The sequence below is a fragment of the Marmota marmota genome, unplaced genomic scaffold, assembly GCF_001458135.2.
Source record: "Marmota marmota marmota unplaced genomic scaffold, marMar, whole genome shotgun sequence".
Classification (NCBI taxonomy): domain Eukaryota; kingdom Metazoa; phylum Chordata; class Mammalia; order Rodentia; family Sciuridae; genus Marmota; species Marmota marmota.
The window spans coordinates 58,249,393-58,267,710 of NW_025999900.1; the positions used below are offsets into that span (position 1 = coordinate 58,249,393).

General features: G+C 38.1%; 1 protein-coding gene across 16 annotated transcripts in view; it reads left to right on the forward strand.

Moving 5' to 3' along the window:
• The window catches only part of Unc79 (unc-79 homolog, NALCN channel complex subunit), a 258,968-nt gene that overhangs the window by 184,183 nt on the left and 56,467 nt on the right, over positions 1–18,318 (forward strand). For 13 of the 16 annotated variants that reach the window (XM_048799242.1, XM_048799233.1, XM_048799236.1 and 10 more), the window contains 6 exons: positions 376–483; positions 3,780–3,896; positions 6,505–6,588; positions 9,725–9,827; positions 11,788–11,928; positions 15,000–15,038. In XM_048799242.1, coding sequence (XP_048655199.1) covers positions 376–483; positions 3,780–3,896; positions 6,505–6,588; positions 9,725–9,827; positions 11,788–11,928; positions 15,000–15,038 — 592 coding nt within the window. The remainder of the gene's footprint in view (positions 1–375; positions 484–3,779; positions 3,897–6,504; positions 6,589–9,724; positions 9,828–11,787; positions 11,929–14,999; positions 15,039–18,318) is intronic. The other 3 variants (XM_015495035.2, XM_048799237.1, XM_048799241.1) reach the window with 1 other exon arrangement.

Here is an 18,318-nt window from a genome sequence, read left to right on the forward strand (position 1 = left end):
ATTATTTCTCCTCTCTGAACCTTCTTGCACTGTCTCACATGTGAGCTTTGGGGGGACACCTCAGGTCCAAACATAACAAAAGGTAAGTGCCTCATTTGAAGATGTGCATGGTAAAAATTCTGAGCTGTAGCTTTGTGGTCATGCTATCATGAATTTCTAAGAGACACATCAATAGATGCAGAAGGTAATGTAGAATCAACTCCTATAGAGCCCTGAAACTTGTTTGGATGCAGTTCCCTTCAGGTAATTATTAGAGCCAAAAAGAACATAAAGATTTGAGTGGGTTTAATAGACAAGAGTGAAAAGGATATGGAAAAGGCTCTTGAACTTGCTTTTCTTCAGTGTCCTGAGTTTTAAATTATTTTTCCTTTGTAGATCCCTCCACTAAAGGACTTTCAACTTTAGAAATGCCACGAGAATCTTCATCTGCCCCTACATTAGAAGCAGATGTTCCAGAAACAAGTAGTCATTCCTCAATATCAAGTAAGAGTCCTTCCCCCTGTGCATTGTTTGGAACACAGTCCTGCTGTACTATTTCCAATTGTGCAATCTGGTTGTTTTCTCTCTTTAAAAAATATTGTTTTAGCCTCCTAGGTGGCACTATGTTGTATGTTTTATGAGACACTGAGGTGTAGCACAACCCACTTTTTGTACCTATCTCCTGTGTTTGCTTAATCATGTAATTATTGATTGACCAAGAATCCTAATCTGTTAAAGAATGATGACTGAATTTTATCATTCAATAAAATAAAAATTATCTATTATGAGCCTAAACGTAAAGCATGGAATTGGTTATATGACATGTGGAAATCAATGTTCATGGCAGGATTTTATGCAACATGTTTATTTAATTTGAATCATCTGCATCAGTGACAAAATTTTATCTAGCTGATCATAGAATAAATATGCCATATATCATGAACCCAGATCATGATCCCTGAAAGTAAAGATGGCATGATATTTATAAGATCCATAGGAGGCTAGTGCTTTGAAACTGCCTTCTATTGTTGAGTTCCAGTGATGTTTCATCAAGGTGTCCATCCAACTTAGCAGAGTCAATTAAGAGACTTTAGCATGGGAAATCCTAAACAGGAATCAGAGATACAAAGGTGCAACTTCTGCAAACATTTATCACGTGTGCCAATAAATTCTGTGTTCCATGTGGACACTGCCTGAAGAGCTAATTTTCATTTGGCCATCTTTTGAAATATGAATGATCCTGAAAAGCCAGATAATGACCTTAACATAAATGCTGGACTGGTAGTACGAACATCATCATCTTCATCATCCATTCATTCATGCATTTATTCAGAAATTATTTACTAAGAGTCTGCTGGGTGCCAGGCATTGTGCTTGGCACTGAGGATCAAAGGTGAATACATAAGATACCCCATGTTTTCAAGGAGTTTACAGTAATAAGAATAATTATAGCTTCCATTTATTTGACACTTCAGATGTGCCAGGCACTATGCTGAATGGTTCATACCAATCCTTCCATTAGCACTGCATGGCATATTGTTGACCCTACTCTGTAGATTAAGAAATTGAGGTTCAAAGAGGTTGAGTGACTTACCTAAAGTCATACAGCTACTAAGTGATAGAGAAAGGAATTGATGCAACTCTGTTAGATTTTAGAGCTCAGGTTCTTTTCAGTGTACCACACTGCCTTAGAGTAATTTCAAGTCAACTATGATAGAGATTATATAAATCCTGAGACAGTTTCCAAGTGACACGTTGCCTGTTTGGTGGCAAAAGAGAACAGCTAGTTCTCAATATAATTGTTCTTCTTTTATCATAAATACCTGTTTGATAACATGATAAAAGGCCAATTTTTAAGTCCACATACCAGAGTCATGAAAATGTGTTTTCTTTTCCTAATTTACATGAATCATTAATAAAAAGATAATGAATACCAAGTAGGTATAATTTGAGATAGCAAGGATGTTTATGTCCCTGTGACTTCAGTGCTGACAAAATGTATTGTAAAGTAAATGTACCAAAATTGTGACTGAACAAAGTCATGTGTATCATGATCCCAAAGTCATGACTGAACATAGCCTTTTTGGATTTAGCTCAGCATATCATTAAATTTCCATCTCCCCTCCTTGCCATTCAAAGCATGTGTGTTGTGACTCTTGGTGGTGAGCTCTTGGAGCCATAATGCCAGGTGCCTTAGACATTAAAGGCTTTTACTCTCAGAAATTCTGCTGCCTTTAAAAGCAACTCAGAGGTGAGGTCGGAGCTCAGTGGAGAGCACTCATCTGGCCTGTCTGAGGCCCTGAGTTCCATCCCCAGCACCACAAAACAAATCCAAACTGAGAATTGGAGAAATTTTGCAGTCACTAGAGGTTTTAAATTCTTATTTGGCTTAGTAAGCAAGATACTTCTAATTTTTAAATTTGTTAACTCTTTTGAAAGATTTCTGCTTTTAAAAAAATTTTAAAGCTGCACTTTTAAAGTGAGTCAAAAAATTTGTGAATTTTACAAATCAACAAAGTCAGACTTGTTTAATATTAGGTTGATTTGTCCATTCCCTGAATTCAGTTAATATGGACTCCAAGACACAAGAAATCCCATCACATGCTTGTTGCTCAATTATCAGCTGATTATTTTGTAGCTAAACATGACCACCATAAATCAAACTCCATGCTAATTACATTAGAAATAATGTTATAATTGATTTCACCTCAACCCAAATTGCTGCCTTGGCAGTATGACTGTGAAACTTATGTATAACATTCAAGATTTTCCAGGGGCCATACAGTCATCTTGGTTTCTACCATCCATTTCTAGGGCATGTAAGTTATAACTTCATTTTCTCAAATTGTCCTGATAAAAGCACGAAAAACCACAAGTTGTCAAATATTCAATGTTTGAGGCCATGTAAAAAGGCCACATGGGTGATGCTCTGTCTTTCACTCTGGGCTGGTTGTTGGGCTGGGGGGAACTGTGCCATGGAGTAGGGAGGGGTGAAGGAAGCAGGCTGCCTCTCCACAGTCTGCTGGCAGAGTGCTTTCTGCTGTTTTCCTGTTTGGAATTGCATGTAACTTGACATTTCACTGGTGGGATATTTGCCAATTCTTAATTTAATGATAACAACTTTATCATTGTTTTCTAAAACAAAAATGTGTACTAGAATATATTTGTGGAACATTATTCGATTAACATTTTTCAAACAATAAACAGAAACTCCTACAGAGGTTGGAAACAACATTGACTTTGGAGTTGATATGTTCTGGTTTTAGGACCATCTCAGTTGCTGACTGTTTCTATTTGCTTCAATTTCTTTCTCTAAAAATTGGGGTGGGTATATGTCTTCCCACTCCAACATATATATGTGCACACACACATCATACACACATTACAGTTAGGGACTTTATGGGACACACATTGCAGACTAAAACTGTGTACATGCAAGCTCCATTAAAGATAGTTGAGCTATAAATTCAAAGTAGTAGTGTCTGCCTTCATTCCTCTTTGGAATATAGCAGAGTATATAAGGGAAAAAATAAGTGAGAATAATCATAGTTCATTTTGTTGTTACTGGGATATTTATAGGCAGTAGATCATTGCTAAAGTGTACTGTTATTGTCTGAGTAAAGAAAGACACTTCAAACAGCAGAATGCCTCAGTTTTTCCCTTGGACAGGAGCATATAATTTACCAAAAATTATGACTACCAATGAAGGTTCAATTAGGACTCATATGGTTGTGTAGAGCCTTTGTGTGCTTTGGAAATTGATGCCCCCTGGTAATCATCTCCTAATTTCCTTCATATAGCTCAGTATAGGCAGATGAAAAGGGGATCCCTGGGCGTTCTCACAATGAGCCAGTTAATGAAGCGACAGCTGGAACATCAGTCTAGCGCCCCCCATAACATCAGCAACTGGGACACTGGTGGGTCAGCCTTTTCTTCTTGTTTTACCTCTCAGATTAGCTAATGCCACTTTCTCTGTGTCCACTTTGCTCCCTTGTTAAGGAATACATTTTCTCTCACACTATTTGGTTCAAATAATTTTTAAAAACTACTGTAATTAGTAAGTCGATGCAAACTTTCCAAGTGTTCCAGAGTAACATGTTTATTCATCTAAGCTGGTCTGATTCTCTTTTCCTTTAAAACCTTGATTCCAGATCTTAGATTATCAGTCTGAGGAGGGAATGGAACTATGATCTCATGATGCAAATTAAAACACACACACATTCACTAAATTATCAATATTTTTTATAAAGTAGCAACAATTAAAGAAATAGTAATAATAATAGTAATAACGAATTTTAGCTTAGCGACTCCCTGATCTCCATTGGTTTGGGAATCTGAGTCCTATTTTAGTCACAAGGTCCCTAGGCTGCAGCTGCTCACCCTCATGTTCCTAAGATGGAACTGGATCTAGCCTCAAGACATGTCTACTTTACACATGATCTGTCTGCATTTTTTAATCTTGGTTCCCACGTTCTGTATATGTACTACCTTCTCCAGTCAACAATATGCTGCAATCCTATTTTAAGTGCCCGCCCTTCTTTTTTTTTCCTTTATAAATTAAATGGGTCATTTGAGTTGCAGGATTATATGTGTGAATGCACTCTGCAACATGCATGCATATGAAAATACAAAGGTTTATTATTGTGATATGCTTGGAGGCCAGCACCTGGACTCTTAGCATCTTGGTTAGTACTTCCTGGCTGCAGTTACATGAGATTATTTTAATATTCTTTCTTACAATTAGGAAGTACAGTGTCCACAAATTCAAAAATCTGGCATATGAGTAAGCCATCTTATTTGCCCTCATTATTCTTCAAAACAAGAGAGCTCTTCTAGATAACTAAACTCCACACACCACACCCAATTCCACATGGAATAAATCATTTCAGTTCTCCTGGACTTTATAAGGTTGAATTGTTTTGGTTTGGTACTGTGGATTGAACCCAGATGTGCTTAACCACTGAGACACATTCCCAGCCCTCTTTATTTTTTTATTTTGAGACAGAGTCTCGCTAAGTTGTTCAGGGCCTCGCTAAAGTTGCTGAGGATGCCTTTGAACTTGAGATCTTCCTGCCTCTGCCTCCCGAGCTGCTGGGATTACAGGCCTGCATTCCTATGAATGGTTGTAAGGTCAACTTAAGGCTTAATGTTTTCTCTTCATTTAGTAATAGGTGGTAGTAAGCAGTGAAAAACCAAATACAAACAGGCAGAGGTGAGGAGACAGACCCTGGATAGCCAGCCTCAAGAGTTTATTTGTTTGGGGTAAATACTTTCTATCTAGACCAAAGAGGACTGTGTTTCTTTCTTGAGATGAAGCAATGTAAGGAATGAGAACCAACTTTTGTTTGGTTAGGTCTCAGGTATTAGATGTCCAGGTTGACTTGGGGCTTTGAAAATTATTTTGCCATGCTATTGTTTTTTGTAATTAGTGGCTCAGCCTATACTAACCATTTTAGATTTTGACTATAATTACCTAGTTTGATTGACATCGTAAAGTTATGAAATGGCCAATTGATCTCAATTTTCATCTGAATTTTAATCTAAAAACCAACATGATGCTAAATAACCCATTTAACTGAATTTCTCACTTTTTAACCAGATTTCAACTTTGTTCATGTCACTCTGGTTTCTCATTTCATACCTCCCATTTACATACTGTCTGAATTTCTTTCACCTGAGTTTTCCTGGCTCGTTTTCTATCCTCCGAGTTGGTTCTCTTGTCTTCATCTGCGACTAGAGCTTCATCTCAATCTTCTTTTTTAAAATTTGTGTTGTAAAAAGTACTTCCCATGTCTAAGCTCAGAAGCGAGCCCATGAATGTGTAGTACGGTGCTGAGTGCCATGTCACTCTAAACCACATCTTTACAAGAACAGATCTTGTCATGTAGGCGTACAGAGAATGACAGCCTAAAACATGGGTCATGCAATTCCCCTTAGCTTTCACCACTGGCTCACAGAGCACCTGCCTCTGCTCCATAGGACACATCTACATGGTTTGCTTCTCTGTCTTGTCTTTCATGTGAACAAATGTTCCTGAGGTACCTGTCTTCCATTTCTGCTGTCACCCTTCATTTCTGTTCTCCATCCCTCAAACGCCTATAATTTCCTTCTACCAGGTCCATGTGTTTTCTGTATGAACTTTCTGGCTATGACATCAAATTATCACTTATGTATTCATTGGTTTGCATAAAACATTTCTTTCATGGCCGTGACATTGACCTTTCATTTCATATCAGGAGATACAGGATTTGCACTTGTTTGAGGTATGGTGGGATCTGGCCTCTTTTGGGATAGTTTTGGGTGGTCTCCTATTTTCAGGTATATTTCATTTAATTGAATGATAAATTTGTATCAAAACCTCAAATAATCCTACCCTAAAGTCTAGGCTGTATCCTTTAAATGTTAACAGTCTACAATAGCAATGACAAAAAAAAGGGTCCCAAGAGATTATTGATTATATTCATTGTGCTGTGAATTGTAGTCACCTGACCACACTGAAGACTGAAATGCTCTATTTATCCACAGAACAGATACAGCCTGGGAAACGCCAGTGTAATGTGCCAATGTGCCTAAACCCTGACCTGGAGGGACAGCCGTTGAGAATGAGAGGTTGGTTGAGTCAGAGTCTCAGCCTGTAAGAGCTGCAAGACTGTACGTGTCCATCACCGAGTCACCCAACAGGAGCAGGTGCTGAAACCTTTTCTTCAGCAGCTCCATGAAGTGATGCAGCCTCTGCAAAACACCTTCGGGGACTGAACGCACGACAGTTCATCTTATAACATGACCAGAAGAAAGGTCTTCCTTATCATGGCTTTCTAGCCCTTCAGGCCACACAATAAAAGCCTAGTATCCACCAGTTTTCTTGACATTTGAAAATATCCACCTATTGCTTATTCTCTGTTGTTTCTAGGCCCTAGACCCCTCGGTATTCCTCCTAATACGTGTGTCAGTTTTCTGTATCACCTTGTCCCTAGTATGTTGTGATCATAGGCAAATAGCTTCTTTTCAGCTGCTGGAGGGGTATGTTGAAAACATACACTTGATTTTATGTTGTTGATGGTAGCCAGCTAAGCATAAATCTATGCTAACAGCATCAGAGTCTTTATTTTCAAAATTCAACTTCAAAATCTTAATTACAAAGGTAATTAATCCTTACTTTGTTCTTTTTAAAATTCGAAGGAAGTTAACCTATCATTGGTTACAAAAAAATTTTTTAAAAGAATAGTGATTCCATCTCACAGCTAGTCCCTTACATCAAGTAGGTCTGTTTTTCTAGCCCATGCCACTCTTCTGGGTTTCCTAAGGAGGATGGAAATGTTTATCTCTGGTTTCCCTCAACACTTGTTGGCAGTGAGTAGCAGCTTCAGCTCCTGTATCAGATCAGGTGAGACTCTTCTCACCTTTATGAGTGGAAGCCAGGTGGGTCATACAAATCTCTGGTGCTTGTTTATGATTCAGTAGAAGCAAAATTGCAATGAGGAAAATGGAACAAAGATGGAAAGTCATTCTGTTTCATGGTGAACAGAAGAGTCGACTTCATGGTTTCTCCTGTCTCCAAGATTCTCAGAGAGACTTTTATCAACATCTCCAGCTTTGAAGTTGGGCTGCGGAGGTCCCCTCCTTCTTCAAGTTTCTGAGAACATTCTGTTTCTGCTTCTAGTTCTGTACAGAGGGCATTCTGGATAGTCAGGAGGGGAGCCAGCAGTGTCAGTGTTGGCAGAAGTGTTGGCAGCAACTGGGAACAACACTGCAGTCTTAGCTGTGGTGTGACTCAGCTATAGCAAAAGGGAGTTAAGGTCTCCAGCTTCTGTTCTTGCATTTCCCACCTTCTCCTTGTACATCATTCTTTGTTCCCACATCAGCAGAAGGATTCAGAAATCCATGGATTCAGCTAGTGTTATCCTGTGAGACCAGTGCCCAGTACTGCAACCTACCTGCCTTCCTAGATGACTGCTGTAAATGTTGCATCATATATTCTGTATTGTCATATGAACAACAACTTCACAATGCTGTTGTCAAAAATACCTCTTCCTTAGGTGATGACTGTTTTGAAAACACAAAAACGACTGGGTCCCTCTTTTTACTTGACTTTATTTGTGATTACAGTGTAACAGAAATTGACAATAATCCTCTGACACAGCCTTAACACAGAGTTGTTTGTTGAATTACTTTTTCATGTTTGTAGTAGGTCTGGATTATGTGTAACCATTATGGGCTTAATTCTTCTGCTTTTAGCACAGGCATTTTGGCATATGGTTCAGAGTTCAAGAAATGTGAAGAATTATATTTAAACTTTCTGTGTTTTGGTTTCTTGAAGCAACTTCATGCTGTTTACCATGCTGTTTAATAATCAAGTATGTCTTCTTTTATCTTGGCCTAGTTCTTGCTTCTTCGATTTACTAATCAATTTATAGTTATGCTTGTAATAAAGTTGCTTCCACTCAAAGAAACATCTTCTAGAAGCAGATATCTTTGTTAATGACACTCTGAGGTATATTTTGGAAAGAACATTATCTCAGAGACAGCTGATGAATATTGTAGTAAAATCTGTATTCCCACTTAGGAGTTTAGGGAGTGACATGAAGTACACGTTTCTGGATACTTTTCTTTGCCTTGTGGGATTACAGGTCTTCCGCTTCTCTTAAGTACCTTTTGTAGCCTATAATATGGAAGTAACTCAATTGTTTTGAACACTTTTATCCCATTTTTTTCCTCTCAGATTGAAACACTTGTCTACTTGGTTAGGTTTCTAAACATTTTATTTTGATTCCTTTAGAAACCAATTCTCTGAATTGTTTTTCTTCTGCTTAAGGAGAGATGGAATTTCTTTCCAGTACCAAGTTCCTTGAGAAGTGGATTTCTTAACGGTCATTGGTTTCTTCTGCCTTCTTTCCTGTTTGAAGAACACAGTCTCAGGGATTCTTTGTATAACATGGTATTATTCTAAACTGTTGCTTTGGGATCTTTTTTGATGCTTCATTTGCATGGTTCTGGAAAACCTCTCCAACACTGTGGCTTCCTTAATGGAGAATACCCTCCTGATTCTCCAACTTTGCTCATCACTGGAGCATGTTGCTAAGAGTCCTGCCTCAGATTTCTTTGAAGAAAGTGAAACCCAAAGTTTTAAACATGATGGTACTATTGGCCAAAGTCAAGTGAATTACTAAATGGTATCTTCAAAACACTTGCATTTTCACTCATAAATATTTCAATTTGAAAAATAGTCTTTTGGTTTGGAGCTTATGATATTAATTTCCAAAGTAAAATTTGCAGTGATATTTCTACCTCATATATACCCTGGGATCTTATTTTCTTCCCTCGTTAGCAACACTTTAATAGTGATATATATGGTGCCTTTAGAAATGACGTATAACATGGACAGCTTCCACTGAGGCCTGGCAAATGAGGGGGTGACTGACTTAAGAGTACCCTGGAATAGATTTCCCTCTTGATTTGTCATTTTTGTTTTAGTACCTCGTTGGTACATCTGAATGCTTTCAGATATTTTCAAAGTCAAGAGGCAAGGGAGACATAGACATCCAGTTCTTAAAATCATAGAAGTAGAGACAAATCACAATAGTTCTTGACTTCATCATACCATTGAAGCTTTTCCACAATGCAGCTGGATGTCCAGGCTGCAATCCTTTGAATGTGATCTGTGGAGGGCTGTAAGAGCAGAGTGGGGACTTTCCTGATCCCAGGAGCTGAACTTTATTTACTGGTTGTCTCTTTGCTGCTTACCCAGGTGCCACGAAATCCAGCCTGCTGTCAGCACCCAGCATAGTGAGCATGTTTGTACCTGCTCCTGAAGAATTCACTGACGAGCAGCCAACGGTGATGACTGACAAGTGAGTGCACATAGAATTAGAGTTTGGTCATCAGAGTTGTGAGAAAGGATAAGAGCAAGCAAATTCTGCTTTTAAGTCATAATTTGTTCTTCAAAAGGCTGTAACTGTAAGTGTTGGTATGTGTTTGTGATTTAGGAATGCTGTCTTATGGACACCTTTTCTTTGTGCTTAGGCATTGTTCTTTTTTTATTTGAATAAATTTAAATAATGTCACTCACTTATTATCCCTAGTAATAATTTCACACCTATAAAACCCCTCAATAAGAAACCTCAAATTGTTAGATTGGGAATAAGGATGATATTCCATTCTTTTTCCATCCTGCTAGCAGAATCTATTCTTAAACTGATTGTGTCAGCTCTCAGCTCGTCAGCCTCCAATAGCCCTAAAGCCCTTCTAGGACCAAGCACAGTTGTCTTGGTTTCTTGGATAAGGTCCTTCAGCTTGGGAAGGTTCGGCCCTCCCACTCCTCACAGGACCCCTTTCCCAGCCCCTCCCCTTTTCCAGAGCCCCCCTGCTGTGCCCTCCCTGTGTGCCCTGCTGTGCCCTCCCTGTGTGCCCTTTTGTGAACTGCTCATGCTTGAAGATCCAGGTGAAGGTAAGTTCCCTGATTCCACCAGGCAGCATCAGTCATGCCATTCTCCAGCCTCCTCTGCATCCGGTGCATCTCTATCCTGGCACTTACCACATTGCATGTTATATGTGTTTTCTTAAATAACACATACATGTTCTGTAACAGATTGGGAATTCCTTAGGGACCAGGACCATTTCTTCTATATTTTATACCCTAAGTTCCCTGTATATTGACTGGCACATAAATGCTTGCTCAGTGAATATGATAGAGTTATACTTGCAGGATTTCAAGTTTGGAGAGGTCCCTTTGGGCCAGGACCAAGAATTCCAGCTACATGGATACTCATACCTGGTCCTGGTCCAAAGGGGTCTCTCCAAACTTGAAATCCTATAAGTCTTAATTCCTCAGCTCTCATCCAGTAACCATCTGACAGTCCTTGCTGAAGTGGCCTTGGGATGTCCACCTGGGGAGCTTTGTATTACCTGGGAGGGCTCTTCTTGGCTCTTCCTCTAGTGTAATGTTTTCCTTTCTCATCCTCCCCCTCCCAAGTCCCAATTTTTCCTAGTTGCTTCATATTTACTTCGTTTTTCTTCTTTTTTGGTTATAAATATGAAGGCTATATAAAAGCCATTTTGCAAGAAAACTTTTATTTACTTATTTATTTTATTTTTACCTATATTTAGGAGGGTTTCAAATAGAAGGTCACAACAGCAATCATAGTTTTGGACCCTTGCTATTTCCTCCCACTGTATAAAGCTGCCTTGGTTGAGTTTAATTAAATGGAACTCACATTAGAACGCATGAGGAACAGTAAGTTGTAAGTTACTTAAGAGCAGGTACCATTGTTTGTGTTTTCACACATTAAGCTCAGTAAATTCATAAAATTGATCTAAGTGACTGGTAGAGAAGGGACTCAATTGAGACCCCCAGGCTTTCTAAACTGTTATCTTCACTCAAGTTCCCTATCTCTTACCCACAAATAGAACATTGTTTGAAAGCTTCTATTCATGCCTAGCCATTTTTCATTTTGACAAAATGAGAAAACTATCTAGTCATTGACAATCTCTAGCCATATTTTCACAGAAGCTTCACACCGATAGTTCAGCTGATGCTCATTCCAACAGGGCTCAATAACTCCCATTTTCCAGATGCTTGTGAATTTGAAGAGTATTTTCAGTAATTAAAGGGACTTCCACCACCTCTGCCAAGTGTGTTTTTTCTGTATCTGTGGTGGTGGTGGCCCTAGGTCTCCCGCTTATTGTTACAGTGGGGACACTACCTCCTTTGGGGGGCTTTTCCAAGACTCATGAGAAATGACTGTGTGTTGTATGTTGTATCTTGAAACAGTGGTTGGCTTTCAGGAAAGCACTCCTCCGTTTTCCTTGCAGATGCCATGACTGTGGGGCCATTCTTGAAGAATATGATGAAGAAACCCTCGGGCTGGCCATTGTGGTCCTCTCCACATTCATTCACTTAAGCCCCGACCTGGCGGCCCCGCTGTTGCTGGACATCATGCAGTCTGTGGGAAGGTAGGGTCAGCTCGAGTTGTTTGGTTGTTTATCTCAAGACAAATCTTGAGATAAAATCCACCAGTTCAAAAGGCAAGCATGCATTTACCTTGTAGATATCTGTGGAATCAATTCAAACTAGTTTTTAAATTTTTTTTTTTTAGTTGTAGATGGACACTATACCTTTATTTTGTTTATTTATTTTTATGTGATGCTGAGGATTGGACCCAGCGCCTTGCATATGTGAGGCAAGCGCTCCACCGCTGAGCCACAACTTCAGCCCAATTCAGACTAGTTTTAAAAACAGAATGAACTGATTTTGTATTGAATTCCCCAGCTGTGTAGATTCATGAGTTACAACGTCAGAGTGAAGCTAGAAGAAGCTGCTCTTGTACTGTTTGTTGTTTGTATTTACTACATGAGCTAACATATGTAACAGTGCTCAGAACTATCAGTTCATATTAAGCACCTCATTAGCTAATATTATTATTACTATTATTATCTCTCTTTTTATTTTGAGATGAATTCTCTAGGTATTTTGTAATCTCAAGGGACCCTCACTTAACTATGCAACTTGGCCTAATTATGTGAGGGGATAAATGCAAGTAAATAAATGTAGCAGCTTCACATTTCTGACTCAGATAAAGGAAAGATAAACACATTTTTTGGGAACAGGACCTTCAGCCTGAGGGAAAAATAAGCTTAGCTATTTTGAGTGTTCATATAAAGAAAATTCCCTTTAGTAGAAAGACAATAGGAGATGGATGATGTATTTCATGGATATGCACAAAGTTCTAATTCAGTAACAAACATAACATAGAGGACTGAGTAAAATTAAGTTTCCAAGCTGTGCTAACATAGTGGTAGGTGCTTTGGACTAAAGGCACTAAGGCCTAGCTCCTGCCTTCAAGTGATTCATGGCTGAGTTGTTAGAAGGAACAGTTCTGTGCAGAATCATTGAGTGGCCATATAGACAGGGCATCGATTAAGTGCTATGTTGAATGGCCACTGGGGTACAGGTGGGACATAGATTAAGTGCTATGATGAGTAATATGAGTGTAAGTGCTATAGAAGGAAAAGATTTCACTGGGGTAGGACAAGAACTGAATTCTGAAAATTCCTGGCATTTGAGAGAAGGAAAGAGCATGAATCTTAATGGAGCTAAAATTAAACCTTTTTTTTTTAAATGAAGAAATACTGATTTCAGTGTAAACAAGAAAAACATTAAAAACTTGACCCCCAAAGTATAAGACCCTGTTATCTCCCTCTCTGCAGATTTTTTTTTGTAGCATCTTTAGAGTCATATGTGCAGAGACAGTATAAAGTGAAGTGTAACCATTCCACCTTCACCTTCAGAGTGGCCGAATGCAGAGGAAGTGATAAGCATGGGGATATGGAGAAGAGAAAACATGAACTATGTCATTTAACCCTTCATTTTGGCTGATCTTAATAATTGTGGAATAAACATTATATCAGCTTTCAGCAGTACTAATGGAATTGAGGGTTGTTATTAATGCGTGGTCACAATTCCTACTATCAATACTTTTTAGTTTCAGAGGAGATGGAATTATTGTTTTGATCTGTTATTATGTTCTTGAAACAGTTGATCTAAGTTATTGAGGGGATTGTTTTTATTGTTTTAACATAAATTAGAATAACCCATGTTCAAGCATTGCCAATTAGTAGGATGGAAACACATAAGCTTTGAAGAAAAGCAAGAAAAAACGGTAGCAGACACATTTTTGCATAATATATATATATATATATATATATATATATATATATATNATATATATATATATATATATATATATATATATATATATATATATATATATATATATATATATATATATATATATATATATATTAATCTCTGTTCTTTGGAAGACTAAGGGGGAATAGGGAAAATATTTCATGAAAACTGTCAGGATTCTAGAAACCTAAGCCTCATGGCCAAAGCTTCCAAGAGAACAGATTCATCCACTTCCTAATTAGGGGCTTCCTTATTACATGCCTCAGTTCCACTGCAAAGAATGGAGGAGGCAATGTGGATTTACAACCATTTCCTTTACTCCCTGCCAGTCAGGAGCACAGGCACCATTCCCAGGGTTTTCTAAGACTCTGTAAACTCAGCTAATCCTTTCATTTGTTAGTTGAACTTCTCTATGAGATTTTGTTCGTATTTTGCTCTCTACCTGGATGCCTCTTAAATTTTACCTGTCCCCTTTTTCAGGTACATTCTTTAAGACATACACATTTCCTGTACCCTTAATTACTATTCAGTTTATTTGCAAATGTCTTTCAACTCACTGTAAAATGAGAGGACCCACAACCAAAGCAGCCTGGAATCCTGTCTGGTGTTAGTGGTAGCTGGGAGCCATTGTTCCTCTCCAAATGGGTTCTTGGCTCAGGTCACTTCTGTAGCCTTAGGTGAATTGATTTGTGACCCTCTCCCTATTTGTTTCTTTAATGCTTTACTGATTAAAATATATTTTTCTAAATCTACCAATGTAGTACATTCTCTTTGTATATGATGACATATGGGATATTCATTTATACAGAACCATATAATTATACCTTTCAAAATTATGTTATATATCGATTATTTAACCTAACATATTTCTGTTCTCAATACAACAGTTTTCTCATTGTTTTTATTCAACAGGTAGCTGACAAATACCTGTTATCTATTTTACTAACTCATAGTGGTTTTTACAATTTGTGATTTGTTTGTAGACAGGTTTCAGAGGTTGTAGACTGTGATGAATTTGAGTTAACATGGGAATGAGTTGGGCAAGTATTGTCCTGGTTTCTATGGTCCTGACTTGGCAGTGGAAGCCATTTTGTAGGTTGGCCAGTGACAGCAAACTGATTTTGACTATGTGTCACTCTATGGGAATATCTGATTTAATGCAGAAGGCAGGTTTTGGGGCTGGGACACTGACCTCTGAGTGGGCCCTCTGTCCCTGGTCAAAAGGCGTTACACAAGTCCCCCTGTTTCTGAACCACAACAGGTCCACCTCAATACTACAGCATTTGATCATGAATAGCTAAGAAATTTGTGTGACTCTGTTTACTTTGTTTCCTAGATTGGCATCCAGCACTACCTTTTCTAACCAAGCAGAAAGGTAAGATCCTACAATGGGCCCGGATCTCACTTTCTTTTTGTTTCCTGTGCATGTTCATCCTGTTTCTAAGACATGATCTTATTCCAAGAAAGGGTTATTGTTGGTTCCAGTCACAATTCCAGAAAGCACTAGTTGTTTGATTTGAGTTCATGCCTTTGTTTATCATTCATTAATTCACTCGTTTTAGTAAAAGAATACTTTTAAGCCTACCCTGTGCTCTATACTTAGGCTTTAATTAGGGGCAAAACTAACTGGATTCCTACCCTCGGTGGGGTTTTGTGCTCTGTTGGGGAGGTAAACATGAATGAAATATTCACACAAATTTGTAATTTTAAAACATACTAAGTGTTATGAATAAAAAAGTATAGAGAAACTTACATCAATTCTTCCAACAAGTGTTTATGGGGTTATCTAGTGATGTTGAGAATACAATGGTGAAAAGTATACCCAATCCTGGCTCTCATGGAACCTACATTCAAGTTGAAGAGGAATAAGGAAATCAATCAACAAGTAAATTGATAATGTGGTTTAATATCATTTAGTGCAAAGTGCTATGAAAATCAATTAAAGTGTAGGTGCTAGAGAGGGACTGGAAATGGTCATTTTAGATACAGTGGTCAAGGATAACCTCTCTGCAGAAGAGATAATTAAGCCAAGCCTGAGCAGAGTAAGAGCAATCCATGCGGTGCTTTATGGAACCAGCAGCCAGGGCAGATGTGTTAAGTTAGGACAATGCCTGGTGCATTTAGGGAATGAACTAATAATGTGGCTGAAATGAGCATAGAAAGGATGGCAGATGGGATGGACCAGGTAGTGGGAGCCAGGCCAGGTAAAGCCCCGTAGGTTACTTAAGAAGTTGAGCTGTCGCTGAATAAAACAGGGAGCCATTGGAGCACATACTTGATCTTGTGCTTTGAAAGGATCACTCTCTGGTCAAATTCCTAGACTCAGAGTGGAATGATGTTCGTGGTCTAGGGAAGGGGAAGTAGGGAATCAATCAGCAGGCATAAATGTCAGTTAAGGAGCTCTACAACACTGTATCTAGACTCAACAATAATGTGTTGCACACTTAAAAATTTAAGAGGATAGGTCTTATGTTGTGTTCTTATTAGAAAGGAAATTATTATTATTATTATTATTATTATTATTATTATTATTCCAGGGATTGAACTCAGAGGCATTTAACCACTGAGCCCCATCCCCAGCCCTTTTTATTTTTCATTTTGAGACAAGGACTCCCTAAGTTGCTTAGGGCCTTACTAAGTGGCTGAGGCTGGCTTTGAAATCATGATCCTCCTGCATCAGCCTCCCAAGCCTCTGGGATTTCAGGTGTGTGCCAGTGTATCTTAGCTAAAATTAAAAATTTTAAAAAGGAAGAATTAAAAAGAAGAAAAATAAAAGATCACTCTAGCTTATATGATTTAAAACAAGTCACGGGAGTGAGTGGAAGCAGGGAAGTCAGTTTAGAAACCATTTCAGTGGAGCAAGTAGAGGAGGATGGTGACTTGCTCTCAGGTGGTGAGGAGTTGTCACATTAAGGATAATTCAGGAAATACTTTAGAAGTACTCTAGATAAAGGAAATATCATAGAGCCAACAGAATTTTCTGATAGATTGGATGTTTGGTGCAGAGGTAGAGAGGAGGCAAGAATGACACCCAGGCTTTGGTATGAACAACTGGTGGAGGGATGTGCCACTTACTGAGGTGGAGGGCCTAGGTGAGAGCCAGCACCATGAGTGGCTATCACCCACTAAATGCTAACCACCTGAAGTTATGTTAGTCACAAGATATGAAAGACTGGGTATTATTTTTCTCTTGGGTATCCTTCCCAAAAGACAAGTCACAAACCTGCATAACTGCCTTTCTCACCCTGATCTGCCTGCATTCTGTGTGTGCAGCAGCTACAACACAATAATCCCACTAGTAATGGGGAGTGAAAATGCTTAAAGCCAATGTCCGCCTCCAGAGAGGCCGACACTATTGTGATGTTCTTCTACCATGGATTAGTTTTGTCTATCGTAGGGCTTCATGTAATGGAATTAAACCACATATGCTCTTTTGTGTCTGACTGCTTTACTCAACAGTGTCTTGAGATTTATCCATGTTGTTGCTTATATCTGTAGTTTGTTTCTTTTCCAGAGCTGAATAGTGTCCTATAGTTTGTTTATTCACTTTCTGTTGAAGGACTTTGGGTTATTTCTGGTTTGGGGCAATTATAAATAGAACTGCTATGAATATTCTTATACAAGCCTTTTTGTAAAAAATGTTTGCATTTTCTCTTGGGGATGGATTCATGTCTCACAGGATAGGAGTATGTTTAATGTCATAAGAAATCACCAGCACTTCTCTTACATAAAGATGCTTATATAGAGATTGTTGTAACATTTCTGTTATGTATAAAATAGTAACCATGTTATATTCCCATCATCAATGTATGAGACTTGGGATTGTTCCACATCTTTGCCATATTTAGTGTTGTTGACTTAAAATTTTAACCACTCAGGTGGGTATTTAGTGGGTATCTCATTGTAGTTTTAAATTCCATCCTTTGATATATTCTTTTGTGAAATGTCGGCTCAAATCTTTTGCATCTTTTTAATTGAATTGTTGTCTTTATCCAGAGTTGTAGGAATTCTTTACATATTCTGAATACAGTCCTTTATTAAATATTTGAAGAACATATTCACCCAGTCTTGGACTTATCTATTCCTTTTCTTAATGGTATTATTTGCTGAGGAATATTTAATCCAGATGAATTCTAATTTATTAAAACTTTTTAAAAAATTACAATTGTTGCTTCCTGTTATTTGTCTAAGAACATTTTGTCTCCTTCCAAGTCATGCAGATATTCTCCAATGTTTCCTTCTAAAACTTTATGGTTTTAGTGTTTATGTTTAGCATTTATATGATCCATCTCAAATTAATTTTTATGTATTGTGTGAATTAGGGCTAGGACATTCTTTTTTATCCAGGGTGGATATAGTTATTTCAGCATCATTAAAAATGTAAAAAACTCAATGGATCCCTACAATGTCTGTTAAACTCAAAATACCATATAAGGGCAGGTCTATTATATGTATTTTGTGTATGTTCTATGTGTTGACCCTTAAGCTAATACCCACACTTGATTATAGTAGCTGTGTAGTAAGTCTTGAATCAGGCAGTATGAGGCCTCCAACTTTAACTTATCTTTTTCAAGATTGGTTTGGATATCTAGAGTCTTTACATTTCCATATAAATTTTTAATGCTTCTCATTTTTTTTTATCAAAAAAGCCTTCT